The sequence below is a fragment of the Neolamprologus brichardi genome, chromosome 8 (assembly GCF_056152115.1).
Source record: "Neolamprologus brichardi isolate AB-2024 chromosome 8, ASM5615211v1, whole genome shotgun sequence".
Lineage (NCBI taxonomy): Eukaryota > Metazoa > Chordata > Actinopteri > Cichliformes > Cichlidae > Neolamprologus > Neolamprologus brichardi.
In genome coordinates, this window is record NC_142111.1 from 22,596,754 (window position 1) to 22,620,518 (window position 23,765).

General features: G+C 38.8%; 2 protein-coding genes across 3 annotated transcripts in view; both read right to left on the bottom strand.

Annotated features, from left to right (window-relative positions):
* LOC102777467 (vesicle-fusing ATPase-like) overlaps positions 1 to 13,483 on the bottom strand; it is a 31,681-nt gene extending 18,198 nt beyond the window's left edge. The window contains exons 1-8 of the mRNA XM_087844872.1: positions 13,378 to 13,483; positions 10,243 to 10,328; positions 9,648 to 9,744; positions 7,653 to 7,692; positions 4,677 to 4,843; positions 4,348 to 4,455; positions 4,044 to 4,119; positions 3,490 to 3,645 (exon numbers count right to left, since the gene is read on the bottom strand). Of these exons, the coding sequence (XP_087700998.1) occupies positions 3,490 to 3,645; positions 4,044 to 4,119; positions 4,348 to 4,455; positions 4,677 to 4,843; positions 7,653 to 7,692; positions 9,648 to 9,744; positions 10,243 to 10,328; positions 13,378 to 13,389 (742 nt within the window). The 5' untranslated portion in view covers positions 13,390 to 13,483. The remainder of the gene's footprint in view (positions 1 to 3,489; positions 3,646 to 4,043; positions 4,120 to 4,347; positions 4,456 to 4,676; positions 4,844 to 7,652; positions 7,693 to 9,647; positions 9,745 to 10,242; positions 10,329 to 13,377) is intronic.
* Positions 13,484 to 15,127: 1,644 nt separating this feature from the next.
* On the bottom strand, positions 15,128 to 23,454 carry psmd11b (proteasome 26S subunit, non-ATPase 11b). 2 transcript variants are annotated; one of them, XM_006793164.3, is made up of 13 exons: positions 23,322 to 23,454; positions 22,169 to 22,270; positions 21,449 to 21,645; positions 20,514 to 20,571; positions 20,034 to 20,228; positions 18,320 to 18,464; positions 18,168 to 18,228; positions 17,734 to 17,796; positions 17,358 to 17,483; positions 16,607 to 16,642; positions 16,447 to 16,498; positions 16,216 to 16,358; positions 15,128 to 16,121 (listed from the first exon to the last, which is right to left on the bottom strand). In XM_006793164.3, exons 1-12 carry the CDS (start codon positions 23,410 to 23,412, stop codon positions 16,216 to 16,218), a joined length of 1,269 nt encoding a protein of 422 aa, XP_006793227.1. In that variant the 5' UTR covers positions 23,413 to 23,454; the 3' UTR covers positions 15,128 to 16,121. The 2 variants fall into 2 exon arrangements, with proteins under 2 accessions (XP_006793227.1, XP_006793226.1); XM_006793163.3 differs by having other exon boundaries at positions 15,128 to 16,126.
* Between the last annotated feature and the right edge of the window lie 311 nt (positions 23,455 to 23,765).

Genomic DNA, 23,765 nt, shown 5'->3' on the forward strand with positions numbered 1-23,765 from the left:
GAAATCGGTGGCAAAATGCATAATTTGTATCACATGTTTCCAAAACAGTTACCTATTTAAACAGATGTCTGCATAAGAATGTGCTAAATCTATTCACAAAGGGATAAGGGATTTGATACCAGAAGCTATCCGGTTTCTGTCTGCAGTCCAGGTTGTATTGATCAGCCACATTTGAGTAGCCTCTGGCTGCAAACAGGTAAACAGTCCGTGGAGAACTACGTTGCTGAAATGCACATTCAAAACCACTCTGTCTCATCCACTAATGTTTTAGCTTTATTTTAGCTGTGTTTAAACATATATGCACTAGTAAACATAGACAAAAGAACAGGAAGTCTTGGCCTGGAAATCTGCTAGTTACACTGGAGAACCCAGAGGTTACGTAAGAAGGATGACCAATGGCTTCTCCGGTTAAAAGAAAATAGTAATTCAACAGGAGAAGGCATTTCCTTTAAGTGTGGATCATTACCCAAGATTTAGGACAATAATTTAGCTTTATACAATGTAGCAGCTGCAAAATGTTGGCATACACCCTAGTATTGTGGTGTATTATCGCTCTGTCGTCATACTCAAGCTTAATATTCAATCCTTCGTAAGAAGTTGCCTATATGTTAGCCTTTTATAGAAATTATCTTAATGGATTATTTTTTGTTGACTGAGAAGGGACTGCAGCGACGCCCTGCAAAGTTTTAGTCAGCCAGTAAGGTGTTAGTGTTAGGTGATGAAGTTTCTATAGTTTGTCTACAGATATTAACAAGAAGCTGAAATATGAATTTAGTTTTCTTAAGAAATGCAGCCATTTTTGACCTTTCCCCCTTTGACTGGGGGGTAAATGTGTGATGAACATGAACAGAGTAGAGTAGGCATTCTTTGCAATACCTACTCTACCTCCAGTGTTGGGGAGTAACGGAATACATGTACCGCCGTTACGTATTTAAAATACAAAATATGAGTAACTGTATTCCGTTACAGTTACCGTTTAAAAAGGTGGTATTTAGAATACAGTTACTTTGTTGAAATAAATGGATTACACTGCGGTACTTCCCTGTTTCATATTGTGGCGGGTCAGGACTGTTTGGGTTTTGTTTGACAGCTACGTTCTGTTGTTCCAGGCGGCAGCGTTACGGTTGCCATGGTTACAGGGTGACGCTCTCTCGCTGCGTGTTTCCTGGGTGAGAGAGCGCCTGTTGTTGTTGTTGTGCTAAGCTAATAGGCAGAATGCTACAGGCATAGCCCTAAAGAATGTAGCATCATGGGCAGTGTAGTCCGTGCTGCAGGGAGAATGGACTGCCATACACGTTATGTGTCTGTGAGCGAGGGAGGGAGAAAAAGGAAAAGTACGAGGAAAAGGAAAAAACAGGAGCTGGAAGCATGTAAATATAATAATAACAACCACTGCAGCCAAGAAGAGAGCCTGACGAGCCCAGTTGTAAGTAAGCTATTAAGACTCGACTGTACACCGTGTTCATGTTTTCCTCCAAAAACAATAAGTTCCGTTGGAGCAGCCTTTCAACGCCTCTCTCTGTCTCTTGCTAGCAAAGTTGACCCAGACAACAAAGTAAAGCTAGTTTTCAGCTACAAGCCCGACACAGAACCCACCGTATTAGTCAGAGGTCCCTTTACTACGGTTCGGAGCCGCGGACCTTCAGTAACAGTAATAAATCACAGCAATAGTACATTCACGTAGTTGTAAACAGCATGATAATATATTAAGTAATCCAAAGTATTCAGAATACGTTACTCTCATTGAGTAACGTAACGGAATACGTTACAGAATACATTTTGGGACATGTATTCTGTAATCTGTAATGGAATACATTTTAAAAGTAACCTTCCCAACACTGTCTACCTCACCTCCATTGATGCACATTCATATCACCTTAAAATATCTTGAGCTGCTGTTCATTTTAAGATTATGAACTTAATGATCAGACCGAGGAGCAGAAGTGTAAGCCGTATAATTCCAGCACTTAAGATTTCCTTCAAAGACTCGCTTCTTCTCCAAGAAGATCATGCGTGGAATCCATGAGCTCTCCGCTCAGTGATGTTTACAGTGTGGCTTTTTTAAATGGCCTTTTGCACCTGGTTAATGACATTTAGCTCAGACTAATTGAGAGGCCACAGATAACCATCTGAGTTGCCATTTGGCCTGCTGAGGGAAAAGCGGCACAGTCTGACAGGTGAACGCGTAGAGACGAGGGGGTTGGCTTCTCTTGCAAGGTGGGGAGAAGTGATGTGGTTGTGTCGGGTTTGGAAGAGCAAGCACTGAAGCTTCTCTCTGTCTGCTTCACCTCTCTGGGAGCAAAGGGGAGGCAAGGTGAAGCTCTCGGCATCTCAGGCACACACACATCATGTGTGACGTATGCACGCATATTGCCGCTCTGTCAGCACCTGCACCCCCTGCTCCCCACGCCTGCCAATTACCACTTTACCTTTTGCTGGGTGCGCTATCAGGACATGCCATCTCATTAGAACATCCAGCTGGGCACAGCCAAAGGCCAATCCCTGCACACAACCAACTGTTTAAAGGTCAGCTCGCACACTGCTGGACACTGCCGTTCTTAGCTCTGCAGGTATGGAGAGTCTGGGAAACTCATGTAAAGTGTATATTTGCCATGCGATGGGGGTTCTTATAGCAGGTTTTCACAAGACTGTTAGCTTCTTGTTAGCTAGCAAGGATTAGGACAGATGTGTGTGAATGCGTGTGAGAAGCGAGAGTTTGCGTATTAGTCACAAAGACCGCCTGATGGCTTTCATTAGAATGAGCTGCTGTCCTTTTGGCAAATGAATCATCATTGTAATCTGATTGCTGTCAAAGATTTATTAATGAGAGGGGATAGCAGGGATTTTAGTCACGGTCCAGGCACCCAGAAAGGACACTGCTTTGATTGTTCCCTCACTGTGGGGGTTGCCGATTCAGGTAATGCTGCTGCATTTCTCAGAGGAATTATTCGACGTTATGTTTGTGTTACGTCGACGAAAGGATTAAACACAAGCTGAATGTAATAACTGAAAACACTGATTATATTTAGTATGAGTAATCTCTTTAATCTGATGAACAGTGGAAGAAATACTGAGAGAGAGAAAAACAGTGATTATTAGGATTGATTTTTTCTTTCCACATTTTGGTTGTTAATGTTCATCAAGTATGGACAAATGCACTCATATCGAGTGAATACTGAGGATCAGTGCTTTATCACTCTGAATGGGATGATAATTTAAAAAATGAACTCCATATTAGAGCCAATAAGAGTAGAAACAGTTTAGACAGTAACATCATCATGAAACAGTTTCCTGAGATCATAGATGAAGTAAGAAATAGGGTCATTTTTTCATCGATTTCGACACAACCGGACTTCTTTTTGTTGGCCAGTTATGGCCTCATCACGCAGATGTCTTAAATCATCATCAGACTTTAAGCATGGCAGTATAAAAAGTGGAAAAAGAGAAACAAACAAATGAATACGTGATGGCAAAACCAGGGGGGCTTACCCATCTGTTCAACTATGTCTGGAGGGAACACTCGGGAGGCGAAGGCTCTCCGGAAGATGTCCGAGAACTCCTTGTCAAGGCCGCCAATGCCCATCCTCTCAAAGTTCCAGTCTGGGCTAATAATAGACTGGCGTGACTCTCGAGTCTTAGATTTCCCTGGAGGGTAAAACATTAAAATGTTTATTATTCACTCAACAGTACACTTTTAATTCCTTTTTCCTCCGTTTCACGTCGCAAGCTTTATTTTGATGTGCATCAAAGTTATTTAAAATTTTAAAATGTAACTTTAAACTCTCCTTGAGCCAGTTTTGGTTTCGGCATTTAAAATATTGCATTAATAAGTCACCCAATGTCTTTAAACCCCAAAGGCCAAGCTAAGTGAGTGAAGTGTGCCCCCTTGTGGTACTTTAGAGAATTGCTTCAGATGTAGTTACTGTAAATGCAGGTGTAACAGGTGTAGTGGTTTTAGCAGTCACATTTGCACTTTGTATTAAGTGTAGGTATATGAGAATCTATTTTTACAATGAGAGAAAAAGTAAAAGTCCGACACTCACCGGCCAGGATTACGGATGAGTTCTCTGCTTTCTCAAAAATCACCTGACTGTTTGGCATCAACAAACCAATGTCGATCTAAAGAAACAAGCAAAAGTAAGATGATGACTAGCTTGAGACACTGCCCTGTTTCCACTGCCTCAATAACAGCATCAACCTGTTTGAAATCAACATTCAGGTACAACATCTGGCCCTTTAACTACCTGAGAAGGTTTAAGATAAACTCTATGGATTAAAATTAATAGCTACCGTGGTATATAGGTGAGTGAACATCAAGGGACAGCATTAAAAATATTCTCCAGATACCTTCTGTTTCTTCCCAGAACCGTGTCCTCCCCTCAGGATGCTGGGGTCCATGGCCTCCATATCTTTAACCACCAAGATGAACAGCTTTTCGCAGAAACTCAACACGAGCTGGTTTTAAAAAAGAAGATACATGCACAGGACAAAACGAACAAAAACACACATAGATAATCGGTTTAACAAGCGCACACACATTTAAGTAGTAAACAAGTTTAAGTGATCACACATTTACTCTTAAATTTATGTGTAAAGGTGTTACTAAGCTTCATTTTAAAACTGGTCTCCGGTTTTGCTTTAGAATGAGTATTTAAAGTGTTAAAGCCAAAAAGCACCTGCTGGCCAACACTGAAGGCCTGGTTGTTGAAGTTCTGGAGGACCTCCGCAGCCATCTTGTCTGTGTCGTAGGCCTTGCTGTCTGCATGCTTCTTCTGCAGGAAGTCAATTTCCACGGTCATGCTGCTTACACACTGTTTGGACTTGTCAAACGTGTAGTTTGACACTGTGATGGCAGAAAAGAACAAAATGAAAGCACAAAGTATTTCTTGTTAACCTGAATCATTGCTCATGGGCACTGTAGTGGGGGCTGGCAGACTATTTAACGCTGGATGTGACAGTTTGTATTTTTGCAAACAGCTAAAGTAATGTTTGAAAAAGTGCAGGACTGTAGTGCATGTGTAAAAATGTTTATTATATCACCTAATAAAGCTGTCCGAATAATAAAAATCACTTTATTTTTATAGCAGTTTTCAAAACACAAGATAATACTTCATAGTGGACAAGTGTGAAGTATTATCTTATCAGTTGCCAATTCATATATCCACCATGTAAAGCGCTACATTAACATTTGTCTGGAGTCATGTTATTTGGATAGAAGTCAGCGCTTCTCTTGTTCCATCTCGTTATTTAACATACTACTCTTTCTAAACACTGATCCCAAATGATTTATTATGCCTGCTGATGTAAACGAAAAAGGAGAAACTTTCAAAAAAGACATCATGAAAGTTGTTTTTATCACCACCAGCGCCTACAAACATTTCAGTCTGTTATGACATTAGTAGCTTTAATGTAATTTTATTTCCCAATACTAATAAAAAAAATGAATGCAACTTAAAAAACTGCACTATACTGTCTGTTTGAAAAGGCTATGAAGCCTCATAAAATGTAAATAAAAGCAGAATAAACTGATGTGCAAAACCACAAGTTTCAGATGCAATTTTGCAAACCTGAGCCTTGCTGCCATGTTCTTTGTAAATAGGCAACACTTCCAAAGAAGAATGTGCTCGGTCTCTTCCTGGGAACATTGGCAACTGTTTAGAGTTTTCCACTTGTGAATAATCTTTCTCACTGCAGAATGATGGACTTCAAAATGTTTCGGAATGTGAAAATTGACTTTTTGTAACCACTCCCAGATTGATGAGCAGTTACAATTGATTACTGCTGGCATCATTCCTCCTTTGCATTTTGTTAACACCCACCTAAACTGTCCAGAACAGCAAACTGATAAAATGTTGCTAGTAAAATATACCTAGTTTTTTGCACTTTGCATCTGCATTTGGCTTAGTTTTTATTAAATAAGTAATAACAAATGCAATATGTAGTTTTTTTGCAGTTGATATGAGGTTTTATTTACCTAATTTTAAGACCTGCTAAGCACCAGGTTACTTATTACATTCTGATATGTATAACTTTAGAATTTAAAGAGAGTGTTGTTATATCTACTAGTATCCCTCTCATCTCTTGTTAAATGCTAACTAAATAGCTGAATCTGAGCTCATTAGTGCATATGGAGGGATAACCACATCACTAGCTCCTCGTTAGCAGCCAGCAGCTCCTTCAGCCTTTAATGTGAGAACCAAATATGAAATCCAGCAGGCAGCTCCTGAATTAGATATGATCCATCATCCACTTTCACTCTAAACTGAATGCCTTCAAACTGCTGCTATCTCATTATCAAAATGAAATAGTCTGCAAGTAGCATGCTGATATTTCCACTGCTGCCAGGTAATGAAAATATCCACATTCAATATGCCCAAATTAATCATAGTCACTAGAAGACACTGCTACCACATTTATATTCATTATGAAAATGATTTGAATGATTAAATACATGGTAGGTTTAAATACCAAAACAGTGATTTGATGAATAAGAATACGTGAAGAATAAGAGTAAGGGCTTTCATGTTTTTCACGGGGATCAAATTTTAAAACTATGACGACATTTATTCTTTTCTTCCCCCCAAATCAAGTAAGACGCACCACTTTAGCCGAAGGGGCTAAGTAAAAATATCTATCAAAGGAAAGTCTTCCTCTTTCACTGGATGCCGGCTAGCCTCTGTGACAGATATGCAGAGGCAACACCTACACATATTGTTAAACTGTCTTTCAATCTGCCGGGCAAATCATGTCCCCTCATTCCCTCCTGACACTTGAATAATAGCTATACCCTCTAACCTCACGCACAATTGGAAATCTGTATGATAAGACCATCAGAAGTTAGCACAGTGAGAAAGACTGCAGTGTGCAGTCAGAAGTATGCACGCTACATCAAAGAGCCCTCATGGTCCCTGCTAGTGCTTCTTATCTGGTTGCCAGTGACTCTAAAGGTATTCACTTCTATGAGAGAAATACTGAAACTCTGTTGATAAATACACAACCATGTAACAGTAGCAATCACAAAAGGTTGTGTTAGACCTTTCAGAATATACTGAAACCTCTTTACACAAAACTCAGGCTAAAGTTAGAGGTGTTTTTAGACTGGTGGTGCACTGGTTTTGTTAGTTTGGTTCTCTTTAATGGGCTCTACGTGGCTTGTGAACTAAAATGAGTTCCACACCTATTTACTAGAGCAATCATTAGTCTATGCAGCCTGTACATATATGTAAGAAACAACTAATCTTTTACTGAGAGCTGCTCATAACAGAAATTATCCATATTTTATCAGAATTTATCTTAATTATCAGTTATATCAGTATAACTGCATTCTAAAGCCTCGAGAATAACAGGATGAAAAAAGGATGAAAATGCAGAGATTTCTGCCAATCTTGTGTAGTGTCTCACAAATTCATCCCCAATATGAACCAAGGAAAAACCTCAAATGAAGTGAACACTTTATTACTTATTTACGAGGTATGTGTAAAGTGAAGAGGGGACTTCTTTCTCCAGAAGAAGTCAGATGGGGAGAAAACAAATTAACAAAAAGCAAAAAAAACTTCATGTTTTGTATTCCTTTTGCTCTGCTGCCCCCAAGTGGTCAAATGTGGAAAGCTTTAAATAAAAAATGCATTGAAAAGATTAAATCTTCAACTCACCTTCAATGTCTTGTCCAATTATTATGCCTGCCCATTTTCTCTGTGAACAAAGAGAAGTGACTGATTTAGTTCCATGCCTTATCATTTGTTCTTAAAAAGTGACGCACTATGGCAACAACCTTGCTAACATTTAGCAGTCTAAAAGGCACTAACATTTCCTACGAAGCTACCACACAGAAAACATCACTGCACGTTTCACAGTGCAACAGTCCTCTGCGAGATGGTCTTATTTCACAAAACTCCACTGAAATACATCACTCGTGATGGGCAATTAGCCATTTTTATTTGAGACAGCAGGCAGACTCCGTTTCCATGTTTTAAATAGTCATTCAGTAAGTATAATTCTTGTGGTAAAATAAGACCATTTTGAGGGGGTTACAGTAGTACCTGTGTGCGGTCGTAGCTGCCAAGTTTATAGATGGAAGAAGAGCAGGCAGAGAGAGGCAAGGCAAAAAGAGGAAAAAGCAGGAACAGACAGTTTGAGACAAACAAAGAGGTCCATGCAAAGAGCTCTCAAACTACCACAGTTTTTAAGTTTACTTGTCACAATATCAGATTGCAAACTGCTATGAAGATTAAAAGAGCAATACACAACAATATGCTTTGTTGAACACCATCAAAGTGTTTTCATGCATTTTTTTAATAAGTGGAAATTATCTATGACACAAATTTGTGTCTGTTGCTGCTCACTGTGTCCCAAACAGTGCATTGTTTTAGTTTCCATGCTGGTCAGCTTGGTCATGTGACTACTGCAATCTACTGTAGGTAATGAGCTGTGGCTCAGGAACTCATAGAACCCTCTCATCCAAAACGCTGAGCTATTTATTACTGATTAAAAACATTAATCGGTCAAAAGGGAAAAATGTTGAAGTGTTTAAGTTTCCTGAAAACTACAGCAGCTCCTGACGCAGGTTACCTCTGCTTTTAAATACGTGCTAGGAAGTCACATTTTCCAGTCAATCACTCTGATCACTGCTGCACACCTAACAGCTCACCTGCTGCTTTTGTTCAAAATACAGTATATACCATCAATAAAACAGAAAAAGTACACTGTCAAGTCTAAGGTTTTACATTTCAGGACATAATAAACGATCTATTCTACAGCAGGTCTTAAAGTTAGGTAAAAGCAACCTCAGATGAACAGAAACACATCATAAATTACACTATGTAATTATTATTTAACAAAAAATAAACAATGGAGAAGCAGCGTGTGTAATTACCCCTGATGATTTAGTATCTGTTGGACAGATGGCCTCACATTTAACACCTGAATACTTTGGTATGTAAAGAAGTTCATGGTCAACTCAATGACTGCGAGGTGCTCAGGTTGGCTGAAAAACAAGCCCCCCCTCATGAGGTGTTGTTACTGATATCCACTATTTAGTTTTTGCCAAAGTAGCACTGTACATCATGGGTAAACATCTCCGCTTTGGTCTTACCTGTGCAAAGGACATTGCTCCAGAATCCTCGTGGTTTGTTCACATATAAATTTGCAAACTTCAGCCATGCTGCTGTTTACGTTTTGGAGAGAAGAGGCTTTCTTTTGGCAGCACTTCCAAACAAGTCACACTTGTTCACTCTTTCTCCAATGGTGCTGTCATGAACCTTAACATTTAACATGCTAGCTGAGGCCTGTACAATCTGAGATAGATGTGTTGGGGTATTTTGCTGTTTCTTTGAGCATTGCACGGTCTGATAATTAATTTTGCACAGACTGCTTCTACATTTTAACTTTATTCATTTATGACACATTTATTTAAGTCATGTTTTATAGTTTATCTGAGTTTGTTTTTACCCAATTTAAGACCTGCTAAGGTGCTGACATCTACAACCTTTGAATTTAAAGACGCTGTACTTACAGAAAACTGTCGTGGTAAAAAAGTATCGGTAAAAATACCGAGACATCATATTTGCAGGAAATACATCAAGGAACAGAGTAATCAGTGACAACATGCGGCCAAGGATCATCTGAAACTCTCAAACATTCGAGCCTACCTGAGCCTGACTGAAGGCGATGGTGTTGATGTTCACACTGGAATGCGGCTTCAAGGTGAAAACATACTTGTGGGCTGAATTGCGCACAATCACGTGTCTGCATCGAGACGAAGAATTAGAAGGAAAGCAAACGTGAAGCAAATACTTGAAACAAACAAATTCCCATTACTTTTTCAAACGAGATACCTTGGCTGGAGTTACGAATGAAGTCATATATTATAAATGTAATGGTAACATGTTCGACTGTCCTTCACAGAAGCACCTAACATGTTTACGTTAATTGTCTTTGATGAATTTATGATTATAAACTGAATGATTTGAGCTCATTCTTGGCCTTTTAACAGCATAACAACAACAGTTTGTATCTATGTTACTTTAAATTGTATCTTACTGGATTAATCAGACCATGACTCAGCAAATGCCATGGACATACAAACATCCATCCCATAATGGGCTCTTTAACTGGGTCTGTCCATCTACTAGAACGTCAAAAATCTGACAATGCAGACATCACTATCAGCTGATACATAAACCCACTGGTTTGACGAAACTAGACACACAGCCTGTGTAGATGCACACCAAAAATCTGACTCACAGTTCAAAGTGTTGATCCTTGTCACTGACGATAGCACAGTTGGTGAGCGACAATTCGTCTGACGGGCATCGAGCCGTTTGCATAACCTGAACAGAGAGAAAAAAAAATGTGACTTTGCAAAAGACAAAAAATACAAATAAAAGCATTTTTCAAGTTATGTCTTTACATCACTTGTGTTTGTTTTGTGTTGAAAAACCTCAGGGTAAAAGGTTTGGTCGGCCTATGGTCATACAAAAAAGAATCAGATCATCACACTTGGCCAGAATAATTGTAAATTAACTAATTTAATTTTGCAACTCCAATTTAGACTTTTGAAAGCTAAAACTGTTAGTGCATTACCTCACTTCTTTTACCAGTTAAAGGTAAATTTGTCAGGTGGGAAGTGCATCATGGGGAAAGATAATTTGTATTATTTCCTGCCTTTTTGGATTTAGCCAGCTGAATTTAACAGCATAGCACGCGTGTGCTGTCATGGCTGAACCAAGAAGCCTTTTATTGCTAGTATTAATGAAGTGTGCCTTCAAATGTTGGTTTAGTGCACCCTAATCTTTAAAAAGGTTTAAAACTAGAAGTCCAATGCACCACAGGCCTGTACAATCTTTTTTTTCAGTGCTGGTAGGTTTTTTCCTGTCAGTTGCACTATGCAAAGCAATGATGTCAAAGCCACAGCAGAACATTAACCTTCTGCACACCTGAGTCACATGCATGCATGCTTTTTTTACTACTCTCTTTGCCTTGAAGAATCATTTTGTACTGTAATTGCACACTAGGTTTGCAGCTCAGTGATCTTTATGACTCCACATCAGGATGTTGTGTAAAAAAATAACTATGAAACTATGAAAACAGAAAATGTCTCAAGGCAAATTCATACACAAGTCTTTATACTGACACATACAGGCTGCGCAGCAAAAAAAAAACATTACTAAACCAAATTACTGTAGAAACACTGAAAATTACAAGAAAACCCCCATCTCATTACATCCTTCTTAGAAAGCGACCAAGATTTAACCTGCTTTCATCTCAAATATTGAAAAAGATGATTAAGTGCTGACCTAGATCTAAAAACATTAATCTTGGCCTACTTTGAGCATTTCAGGAAGTAGGCTTTCTTGTGCCTTTCAGCTCTCCTGATAATCTCAGATTGTCAGTCTATCCGAGGTCAAAAGTATTAAGAATTGTTATTTTTTTGGCGAGTTGTTGGTGATAATAAGAACTGTTTTAGGTTTGTTCATTGAAAAAGGGAAAACAATAGCAGGAAGTGTCTCAACCCATGTTCAGTAGGCCCCCTCCCCTTCCTCTCTGAACAAAAAAAGTACTAAAGTACCAAAAAAAGCCTAAAAAAGCCTCTGAAACTGAAGAAGTCACCTGGATGAATCATTAAATGTTTCTCCCATTGAAAACACTACGTCCAGGTGAACAGACTCAATTTTATTGTACAGCAGGAAGGTGACATGGCGTGTAAAACCATACTTGACTCACATTTGCAACTACACTCAGTATCTATTATAAGATTTAGCCCAAGAGGCCTCTGTTTTTCTCAGCAATAAGTTTGATGACAGAACAGCAGTGAAGCTTACTGTCAATATGGGTGTAGTTAGTAACTTAGCTCCACACAGCAAACAGTGACCGCGATGTTGAACTGGGGGAATGAAAGAACATGTCCACAGCGGCCCTCAATTTTGTTATCAACATTCAAGACGTTTACTGGGGAAAATCTGATAAAAGTCCTTTATCAAACCATCTGTTTAACGAGCTTAAACAAGAAGATAATTGATCTTTCTTCTTACTCTCATCCAGCGCCACTTTGTTTTACACAGCTACAGCAAAACTGACTAAAAACTAAGGCTGTGTGTTTGCAGACAAAATGCACGTTTACATGTTGCACTGGCTGAGAACAGCCCATTCTTTCTCTTTTTGACAGTAACACCTGTACTATGCCGAGGTGAATCTAAACGACGATCACTACATTAATTTTAAAGCTATGGTTACTAATATTTTGCGCATGAATTATGCTATAGTATTAACTGTATTAAATACAACTTTAATGGAAAAAGCTACTTGACTATAATGCATCAGATTCTCTCACGTCTTGACAGAGATGCCTTCAAATAGACTAAACTTTATTAATATAGCCTAGTAGTTCTTTTCCAGTATTACTGATCAAAACATTTAGAATACACACACATTAATACAGTAATTTTAATGCTAAACTATTGTATAGTGTTTTTTCTCCTACAATGATATGTCTGCAGCAGCAGGATTGCTATTAAAGGTGCATCTTATTTTGCAAAATCAGCAGCTGTGCTGTTAACGCCTCCCCTTACAAATACACTTCTAGCTAGATTGCGAAATCCTGGGTTAACTTGATGATGACCAGCTTCACGTGACTGCTTAGTCTGATTGACATGTCAGGGGTGAATCCAGACAAAGGAAACATACCCTGGGTATACTAACCTTGCTTTCAATTACAGGCCCCAGTACCTAAGCAAATATATTACTACATATAACAAAAATGCTGGTAAAATGTGTGTGAATTAATATATAGGATGATATATTAGAATATCACACTTTTAAAATCACCAAATACCCTATATCTCTGGGCCAAAACACAGTGGCATAGGGCTTTTCAGACTTAATTACTGGTTAATTAAAAGTAGCTAAAGTATTAGTAAAAATGCAATTTTTAACACTGAGTTAAAAGTAAGTTTGGGCTTACAGTAAACGTTTCTCTTTATGTGCCTTTCTTGTTCCCTTTTACCCATTAAACACCGCTACACTTCCTTCCTTTCACTTCAGAGACACATCCAACCCTGAACAGCAGGTTTTTTATATCGAGGCTAAAAACACAGCTAAACAGCCCAAATATGGCAAATGTTACTTATAATAATTCACAGGTGGGAAACAAAAACAGCTGCATGAATGCTGAGTTTCACACTGGTCATAAGATACTCCATTTGTCTTCCGGGCTGCCTACGAAGTTATGAATGACAACTGAATCTGCCACACAGCTAGTGCTGTGCTGGCTCACTCTCCGAGTACAAACCCCCCTGCAGTCCTCTAAGTGTACTTCCGGCTTATTCTTCAATATTTTCCGCTCCAAGTGTACTTCTGAGTCTGAGCTTCAAATAAACTCACCCGTGAAGACATCACTGTGGGCTGTTTTTGTTTTTTATCCTACTTCTGGTAAAACTCTGCATCAAGCTTCCGCTGACAGAGGTAAACGCACAGAATGACGTCGAAGGAGGCGGGATTTCAACACGTACTGTAACGTCATCACGCAAGCGACGGGAGCTTGTTTCTGAAATCCTTATAGACACCCATAAAACTGATTTTCTCCCAGGTTGGATTGCTCCAAAGTGACAAAAAAAGGCTGTTTCAGATAATAGATAAAACAAAATCTTTTCTATATGGGGAAAAATGATCCACAATAACATTAGGCTGGGTTTAGACTTAGTTTTAGATTACAGTCTTCAGTTTTTATTATGCCTGTTTTCCTTTCATATTAGAAACCCTCAGAAATTTCAAACTGGGATGTTATGTAGCCCTTGGACCAGGCTTATCTGGTCCTAAGTCCAGCTATAATAAAACAATGGTGTTGAAGAAATAAATGTTTTAGGAAATCAGATATTAAAATGTCAATTTGTGGATGATACAACATTGTAATTTGTAATATAAAGGTGAAAACACATATAGGCATTATTATCACCAAGAATTATGGGAGAAAAGAACAAATAAACAAAAAATGTGGCTAAAATGTAAATGTGCTAAGTCAGATGGATTGTGGATTCTGTGAAGAAGATAATGTGTGAAACGTTTTTGTTTTGTTTTCTCAAAATAGTTTCTGTAGATGAAGAACTCTGTGCAGTAGAGCAATGTTCGGATGTGGTGGAGGGGAGAGATTTACATCACGGACGTGCAGCCAAGAAATCTGCAGGAACTGTTGATATTATGTCAGTATTGACCAAAATATCTGAGGATTGTTTCCAGCAGCTTGTTCCACCTGTGCTACTTAGCAATAAGGCTGTTTTAAAGGGAAAATGCATATGGAAGTGTCCAGTGAGTGTATGATCTATCTGCTCTGGGAATCATATCGTTTCCACATGAAAAACTTCTAATAAAGAACTACTATAAATGTGCAATTTGATAACCACGTCTTGTTCTATGAGTTATAAAAACTTAAATATAACAGCCTTCAAATCACGTGGACAGCAGAAAACTATTTATGAAAATATAAGCTGGAAAACAAGATGCTTAAATTTCAAAGGCAAATGGAAATCTTTATTTCAGATGTGGAAAATCTGTAAAAAATAAAATAAAATAAAAAAAAATCTATAGAAATGCTGCGAGGGGATCCAAACTTTCTCATAATGATGTAGTATTTGATCTGGAACTCTTAATTATCATGACAGCTACAGTAACGACTTGTGCTTCTTGTTTTTTGAGGAAAAGAAATAAATCTTGCTTAGAATCATAGAAAAGGTTAATTCAATGTGATAAAACAAATTACTTTTAGTGAAAAAAAGCAAAATGAAAATCAAAGCCATTAGAAAAAATGGATTTAATGCCCTTTGATGTAAAGTTGTTACTGACAGAGCAGCACACAAAAGTGTAGTCTTGTTCTTAGGGTGTTAACATCTCCATTTTGGGAGTAATTTTAATTTTTTTAATGTAAACACCTCTTCTTTAAAAAAAAAAAAGAAAGACATTTGCTATCGTATACATCATCTGGGATACTCTACCATCATTAAATGCATGTCAGAGAATTTTGCAACATGAAACACCAGCCTACTAACCACCTCATGCAGCTTAGTGGTTAACAAACTAGCTCCATCGGCCCAAATTATCAACTTTTTTTTTCTTTTTTGCAAGAGACAAGACAAAATCCTTAAAATACAAAATATTTATTTTCGAAAATGTCTTTATAAGAGAAAAACAAAACGAGAAAAAAAAAAAAAATCAAAAACCAAATCAAAACCATACAAATTGTTTGGTTGCTAGCATACCACACTAGTGCTAGGAACTAACAATGGAGAACTGTTCACCCGGGTTAACTCACAGACGCTCAGAGGCGATGATCTCCACCTCTACCCTGCGATCTCATTGCATCCAAACACTGAGGCAAACAGAAGCGCCGAAAACATGGCACTAGTGGTGAAATGGCATCCTGTCTGTTCTAGAAACGTATAATAGCAGAAGGGGCAGACGTGGCAACCATCTGATTTCCTTTTTTTTTTTAAAAGAAAAAAAAAGAAACACAAAAACCAAAAACAAAGAAAGTGTTTAATACATATCTGAAATACAGAGGGGACTAACTGTTGGCATTGATATGGCGAGGAGGAGGAGGGGGAAAAAAGAGCTAGAGGGAGCTCTTGGGCTAAAAATCAGCACTCCAAGGAGCATCCCAACCTTCCAAAAAACTGAACAGTGTGCTTCTGAAAGATATGGAGGAGGAAGAGAAAGCCTCGCAGAGCCCGAGGCCACAGAGGTCAAAGTTGCACCTTTGAGGTTGCAGTGGAGTCAGCTTTAAGGCTTGGCAGGCCGAACCTTACAGCAGATATAAACATATATATATTCTTAAACCTTTCCATCTTTTTTTATTGTGGTTGTACAATATTCCCTGATGGCCTGATATGGCCGCTGAGTGTTATACAGAATCCTGAAGAGATATCAAAATTAAAAAGAATAAAAAGAAAAGGAAAAAAAAGAAGAAGTGATGAAATTGTCCGTGGAGGAGGGGTAGAGAGGGGGGAGGGTTTGATGGTGGGGGATCCTGTTTTGTTGCAGTTTGTGGGACTTCCTGTTGCTCTCCCTTGTCCCCTCTGAAAATGTTGCACACGCTGGTCAAACACACAGTTTCTCCATCTCACTGCTGCAGTGATCTGCTCTGAGGGGGTTTAAAAAAGAAGAAGAAAAATAGATTTAGACGAGAGAAAGAAGACTGCACATATAAGCGAATCCTTTAATTTTACTCACCTATGTCAGCTTCTTGGCTTTGTTGTAAAGCGAATCCACGACTTTGCTCATGTTCTGAATTGTTTCCAAAGCTGCTTCGTATGTTTTGTCCACTGGGGGTTCTTCAAATATGATCAAAACACCTTCACCTTGGTCGAGGATTCCTAAGGCGGCGTGCAAAAAAAAGTATTACAGCAGACTGCCGAGTATAGCTTTGCAAAATACTTTTTTTTAATACAACAACACAATTACCGTGAAACTTTTTGTCCAGAATCATTTGTGATAATTTCCTCTCAACATCGCCCTAAAGAGATAAAGATGAGGAATTTAAAATGAGCTCAGATACACAAGACTGAATGTTAGCTTAAAATTTTTTAAATAAATAATAAATCCAAAATGCAGCAACACTTACCTTAGATAGTTTGATTAGACCTGATATGTGTTCTATCTGAAAACCGAAGGATACAAATTAAATACAGGTCTTAATTATACATTTTTCAGTTGTAATGATGAAGAACAAACAATAACATCAGTCTGTACTAGTGTTAAGTAATAGACCTGTTGCAGTCACGCAGACTTCCGCTTCTATTGTTTGATAGAAACACGCAGTATAAACTGTATGATTAGCACAAGAGTTAAATCAAATAGAAAGGCTTTTAATGTAGCTGCCTCATCATGCTAATAGTCCACAGTGTGTCCGTGTGCCATTTCTGGATATTGCAGGGTTTTTCCAGGATCACTCAAACTGATATACCTTTGGGAAATAAGGTGCATCTAAAATATATTCACGCAGTTATGCAGTGACTCTAGAGACAAACATGCCAGTATCTCCCAAAGTTTTCACCAAAATGAAAGTGTAATAAACCAAACAGCAGGGGAAGGGGAAGCATTATTGCTTATAAAATCAAGCTTTCAGGCCAAGAGATGGTATCGCATTAACTCAGAAAAGCAGAGGGTGGCTTATATGGCTGCCAGGGCAACAAAGTCTGCTAGCGGCTGTATTTACAATGATCCCATGTTATGAGATGTTTTTTCTTCAAAGACACAAATACAACTTTACTTTTCGGCAAATGTAAAGTTTTAGGACCGATCGGTAAAAGTTGTCACATTTTGTATTACAGTGGTGGGTTTCCTCTATACACCTGAGCTTTGCATGTTCTCACCTGCACTCTGGAAAATGGTTCAATGACTCGGATGAGGTTTTGTTCCAGCAGGTTGTCGTACAGCTTGGCCAGGTGAGTGTTGATGATTGGGTCGTCCCGCAGCTCTGCTCTGTACTCTGTGAGGGCCTGGAACATGCCAAACTCTGACTTAGGAAAACTTTAAATTGTCAAACAACAAGGAGGCTTAAAACACAAAACGTCAAGGTTTTAATCCTTCAAAATGAAAATCGAGGACCTAATGTTAACTTCTGAGTGTGCCACCTCACCATCAGCTGACAAATGTGAGGCCAAAGAGACCAAAATGACAAAATGTGTGTTTCTTCATCTTTATGTAAAGCCACCGGGCAAAATTTGACAATGCTAAAAGCATTCTTACCTTTTCAAAATCTGCTAATGATCTGTTCTTGCTGGCCTGGGCTACACATTTCAATGCTTCTGTCTACAAACAGAAAGATGAGAAAATAAAATATTAGTAATGTTTTTATAAAGAAAAAAAAAATTAATGAAGCACCCACACAAAACTAAGAAATATCTGGTAGTTACAGTGAAGGTCATTTTCTTCTGAAACACACCAACACATTTATTTAAATTCAAATAGCATCAAAGATTTGAGTAAAATTCTGCAGCACTCGCACAAAAACTGTGTGCTTCACTTAAATAACACGTTTATTACACCTTTACACACTAAAGCTGCCGCTTTGTGAATAATCCACAACTGATATTTCTATTTTATTTAGTTCAAAAGGTGGTTTGCAGCATTTGTGATTCTTTCAGTGTCTGGATAAAAATCCAGTGACAGCTTGTACTTGCCTGTCTGCCTGCGTATCTGAGGGCCAGTTTACCGCTGATCAGGGCTTGTACCTCCTCTGGCCTGAAAAAGTCAAGTAATAAATACATTCATTAGACCTTTAAAGAGTGTTTAGTACCACGTATTACTGTAAAACAGTATAAGTACTACTTACGAGTTGAGTACAATTTTGCACAGGAGCATGTATTTGAGTGCTGTGATGGCTCTGGGGCTGTCGATCGAGTCGTAACCCTCGAAGGCCTCAAAGAAGTAGGAGTAGGCCGTCTTCCAGTCTTTCTCCTCTGCTGCATGGATGATCCCTGCACCAGAGATGACACATCATGACAGTTACCATTCCAGGCAAAAACAAAAACCCACAACAGTGAAGTATGTGATGCTTCAACAAAAACTCAGAGCGCCGAGGCTGCCATATGACTGCATGACTCCAAAGAGTATTAAAACCACCATGTGCTGAGCTTCTCTGGGCGTTGCCCGACATGGACAACTTAATCATAACACTGGAAAGTACAAAGGAAATTATCATGTTGTGTCATTTTTTCAGGTCATATTGTGCTATGCAGCTAAGTCTAAGAATTTAGTCAGCCATCCTGTAAGCAGGAATTTAGCAGTTTGATCCCAAGCACCTCAAAGTCTGTATTTTGCCGTGTAGGCAAGACACTGAAAGTCAAAAACATCCCGGATGTGTCATGTATGCAATCGTAAAAGGGCTGCGTGAATGCAGCTTCTGGTGCAAACTGCTTTAAACTGTTTATAAGACTAGAAAAGCTCTACTGTATTAATCCACTCCGCCATTTATAGCCATGAATAAATACGATAAGATCGTGCCTCTAAGCTCTTCTGGCTTCAACATCAGAAACGGTGTGGTTTTCAGATACTCATAACCGTTAGAGGCACTGGAGATCAAATCTAAATTTGTCATGCACTTGTCGAGAAAAGACCTGCTTTATGTTATTAAAAACACAAAATAATTATTAATAAGGGTAAAAATTCTTGATGGTGCAGCACTGTCTACATCAACATTTTATTACTCTAAACCACCATAACTTCATTCAACTTAACAAGAATAGAAAAATGTGCCTTTTTTGTAAATAAAGCTGAAACTAAGAAAAAGGAAAAAAGGCCAGAAAATTACGATTTACTATGAGATCCTATCAAACAACATTAAACTCTAAAAAAGGGCATCTCGTCAAAGATTTATGGCATGCCTGGCGCCACTCAATGACTGAACCAAAAGAGGACAACATAGTAGACATCAGGCACTAATTTTCCACATATCCAACTTATGCAATCGAATGACATAAAAGATTCTATCAATGACAAAGTTTGAATTTTTAAAAAGCCAGAAAACTGTGCCGATCTCACATCGTCATAGCATCTGCTGCCATCAGTCCTTTCCCCTCCTCTGAACAACTAAGTCGTTCATTTTACTGTAAAAATGTGAAACTAACCCTTGCAACATTTTTCAAGCATCATCAGTGTTAAATCTGACACCTCTTTATTCACTAGTTATTCAGAGGGACTGTTTAGGCTGATTATTACTTTTTTCTTAATCAGTATCAGATCATTGCGTTTCTACTGAGCAGAGCATGGATGATGTACCTTCAGGCAGAGGTATATTATGTAGTCTGTTCAGTTACCTTCTACAATGGATGAGCACACCATTCATTAGCTGTTATATCCATCTGCCTTATTAACCGTTTCAGCCCCATGCAAGAAACATTCAGCAGTAATCAGTTGGTCAAGTGTGAACCTGGCCTTTACAATCCCGCATCTTTATGAATAAAAAAATGAAGGAAAAAAATAGTCTCCCCTTTTGTTAATTCGCCCAGACAGAAAGTTAATCCAGGTAAGACTTTGGTAACTCTTACCTGACTGCATGTCCAGAGCTGCCTGGAGCTTTGGAGGACAGTAAATGGCGTTGGCGGTGGTTCTGGCTGAAGTGAGGGCTGCGCGGGCCTTGGGCAGGTTACTGAGGGCGTGGTATGTCTTACTTTCAAGCAGCTGCACCTCAACCAGAAGAGCTTTGTCATCCATCTTTTTCAGCTCCTGGAGCAGCTGGGAGCCTGAGGGTAAGAGGGCAAATCTGGGTTAATATCGTGTACACCAGCTTCTGCAATAACTTTGTTCAAAATTATGTAATTGCCTGGGGATGAATTATAGTTCTGATATGTGCTGCTCAATTTCCTCCCATAACCCCTTATTTATGAAGTATTTTAGTCAAGCATTAACTTTTTAAATTTAGCACTAGAAGAATGAAAGATTTCTTGCCAAATATCTTGGTGGTAGAAAACAGACATTGCCATTCACCCAAAACATAAAAATGTTAAAAAGGATCTGTAAACACTCACCGAGAGCCAAGGCCTCCTGGTATCTTTTGGTGTCAAAATAGAGCGAGATCAGTCGTGCCTGAAAGAACAAGAAGCTGTTAGATGAGCAGAGAACAGCAGCAACAGCTGTGACATGGAAGCAGTTATAAGAAACAACTAATGACAGAATCGTACCCTTTATTAATTCCATCAGAGTAATCTTAACTTCTACAGCATTTTGATGATGAAAACATCTGGTTGTTACTGGTATCAAACTGTTTCTTGCAGGTATCATATCGAGCTCCGCACTGAGCATCAAGAAATCACACCGTGAGCATTTTATTAGCTTTCCAATAATTGCTGTAAATTACAACTACAACTGTCATCCTCTTCAGGCAAAGGCGGTTTCCTGTTTTCATCCAGGTTCATCTCAGAGTCACAGTGGTGGTGTTGCACAACCAATCGCTCCATCATTATCTGTCTGAAATCACAGCGTCTCCCACTCCATGAGTCAGAACGCATTAAATCTGATCTCTCCCACAGCTGCTATTTATGTTTGGGATATCATATTTCTTTGTTTTCACTATCATTACTCATAAACTGTGTTCCATGTCAGCACTAAGCGAGGTCAGGTGGGAGGACAAATATATCAGCTAGCAATAACTTCATTTATGACAAATCCAATAACCATCTTTATACTCCTCTTCTATCAGAATGGCACAGTTCATGTACTGCAATTTGTTGCTTTTACTACTCTGGAGGTCTTTACTATCAAACTTCCAAAATAATCCCCCACTTAATCCAGTTATCTTTCCCCTTCCTTTTATAAAGTAGAAAGGCCAGTAGAAAAGTGATAGAGTTCAGGAAAAAGACGCTGTTTTAACACTTTTCTGCTCTCATACGTGGTGTGGACAAAGTATGTATGGGCTTACACATTTTAGGTTTTTTTTACAAGCCTATGCTAGACATCTTTTTACCTCCAGGGCTTGTCGTAGGAAGGTCCTCTTCTCAGCCTTGGCCCATTCAATGCATTCAAGACACAGCTCCACCTCCTGCCCCGTTGCTGCTTCCATGTCAAGGAATAGATCTAACAGAGAGCGGACGAGCCGAGCCGCCTTGGCCTTACTGATGGACATCAGGAAAGGCCTCACAAATTTCAGGAGTCCACCAAGTTCTGTGGACAAAAACAAAAAAAACTTATTCAAAACTTTAAGAGCAAAAACATATATATGACAACATCTCTTAGTCTGAGCAGCGCCCTGCAACAGGTTTAGTGAACACTTATTTTGTTAACTGAGTTTTTTGTTGCAAAAAGATGTATAACCTAAACAGATTGTGAACCTAACTTGCTCACTGGCAGGTTTTCTCTCTGATTGGCACCTCCTGCTGCACCTAAAGCAGTTATAAAAGCTCTTATCAGATCAGCACAAGTTCACACTACAAATGCTGAAATCCCAGTGAGATATTCTTACTAGATGTAACCATTATCTGTATGGTTTATATTTTTATATTCAGTTGATGTAACTTGAATTTCACCCCTGTCAGATGAGCTTTTCTGGAAGCTGAACTTTTCTCATGTTAGAGTAAATCAATTCAGAGTTTAAGTCTAGACTCAGAGTTTACTGAGACGGTTTTCTGGAACAGGACCCAGGTTTTAGCCAAACATAAAACGTACACAGAATGTCTTTGAACATTACCTGCAGCTTGTCCCGTCTTTGCCAGCAGTGTGCCCAGCTCCAAGATGCTTTGTTCTTTAACTCTAACCGCTTCCTCATCGTTCTCTTGAACATCTCTTCTCACTGATAAACAGAACAAGTTCACATGAGAAAAAAAATATTAAAATATAACTATGAGGTAAGTAAATTTACAAACATGCATAGTGATCCACACTTTATTATAACAATACACAGTCCCATCTTGTGATTTGTGATGTGACATAAACAGTTTAATCAAATATATTTAAATATTTTTCTTGGTTCTATAAAATCCTCAATAACCAAATCTTTTGAAATACTTTTGAAATGCCAAAGCTGTGCAGGACAAAACGGAGATATCTTTGTCCCATCACCATCTCCAAAATCCAACTAATTTACTAAAGAAAACAATCCTGAGGGAAACAGTCGATTTGTGGCTTAATAACTAAGAAATGAGTTTGCCCCTTTGAGCATTTTCTGGGGAATTGAGCATTTAATAATTTCAGCACTGATACTAGAGATATACAGGTGGAAAGAACATAAGTTCCTTAGAGGTAAACAAGAGAAAAGGACATCTTGCCAGCTAATAGGGCTGGTGTGACAAGGCAGATTGGGGACAGCCATGTCTGTTGTGGGAAATGTAAGAACTCTTTACCACTACTCGTGTGTTTACACCATCATTTAGTTATTTATAGAGGTCCAGCTGATTATGAAACAGGTTATAGGTCCTCTCGCTTTATAAGGTAGCTGCTTTTCACTGTGTTGATGAGAGGCTTTTGATAACAGGCTAATGATGTTAGCCTCAACACTAACTATGCTAACATGACAGTCTTTAGTTGGGTCAATGGGAACTGTGCTCAGTGTCACAGCTCCAACACACACACAGTGGAACTCATGCACAATTCTGACAACCACCAACAGACACATTCCATGGCTAGGCCTAGAGTTAGCAACGGTGCTAACGAGCTAACATCCACCAGCTAGCAATTCCCGTTAGCCACCGTTCTACAGTGAGTCAGCACGGCACACCACCGGCTCCAGCTATTCAAAGCCACTAGCTACATGCTAACCCCGCCGCCTCACACTAACTGTAAAATCACTCATTACAGCAGTGAATGGGATGATATTCACCTCAAAACACCAGCCTAAGACTCACCTATTGAATGTAGGATGTCGATAGAGGCGTTGCGATCCGTGCTAATGAGAGACTGAGCTCTCTGAAACTCAACCACCGCTGCAGCCGCCATCTTCCTTATTCAAATGCTGCCTGAATGAAAAATACGTGCGGGGACTACGTTACCAAACGCCTGTGACGCCACTGTACATCTTGCATGTCGGGATTGAAAGGAATAATGGGAAATGTAGTCATCAAATTCCTTTGTTGCAGTATTAAAAAAAAAAATAAAAACTAGTTCTTATTTCTGCCCATGACAATTTTCTCCCCACAATAACTGAGAATATTGGATCCACTTCGTCTTCACTTCTACCAGCTGTGAGAAATCCGAGTGTTAATTTTGATGACATATTAATTTTTTAGAGGTCTGTTTATTTTTCTGTTTTATTTTCTATTAAGTTTTAAAGTTCAGTTTAAAAGGTGATC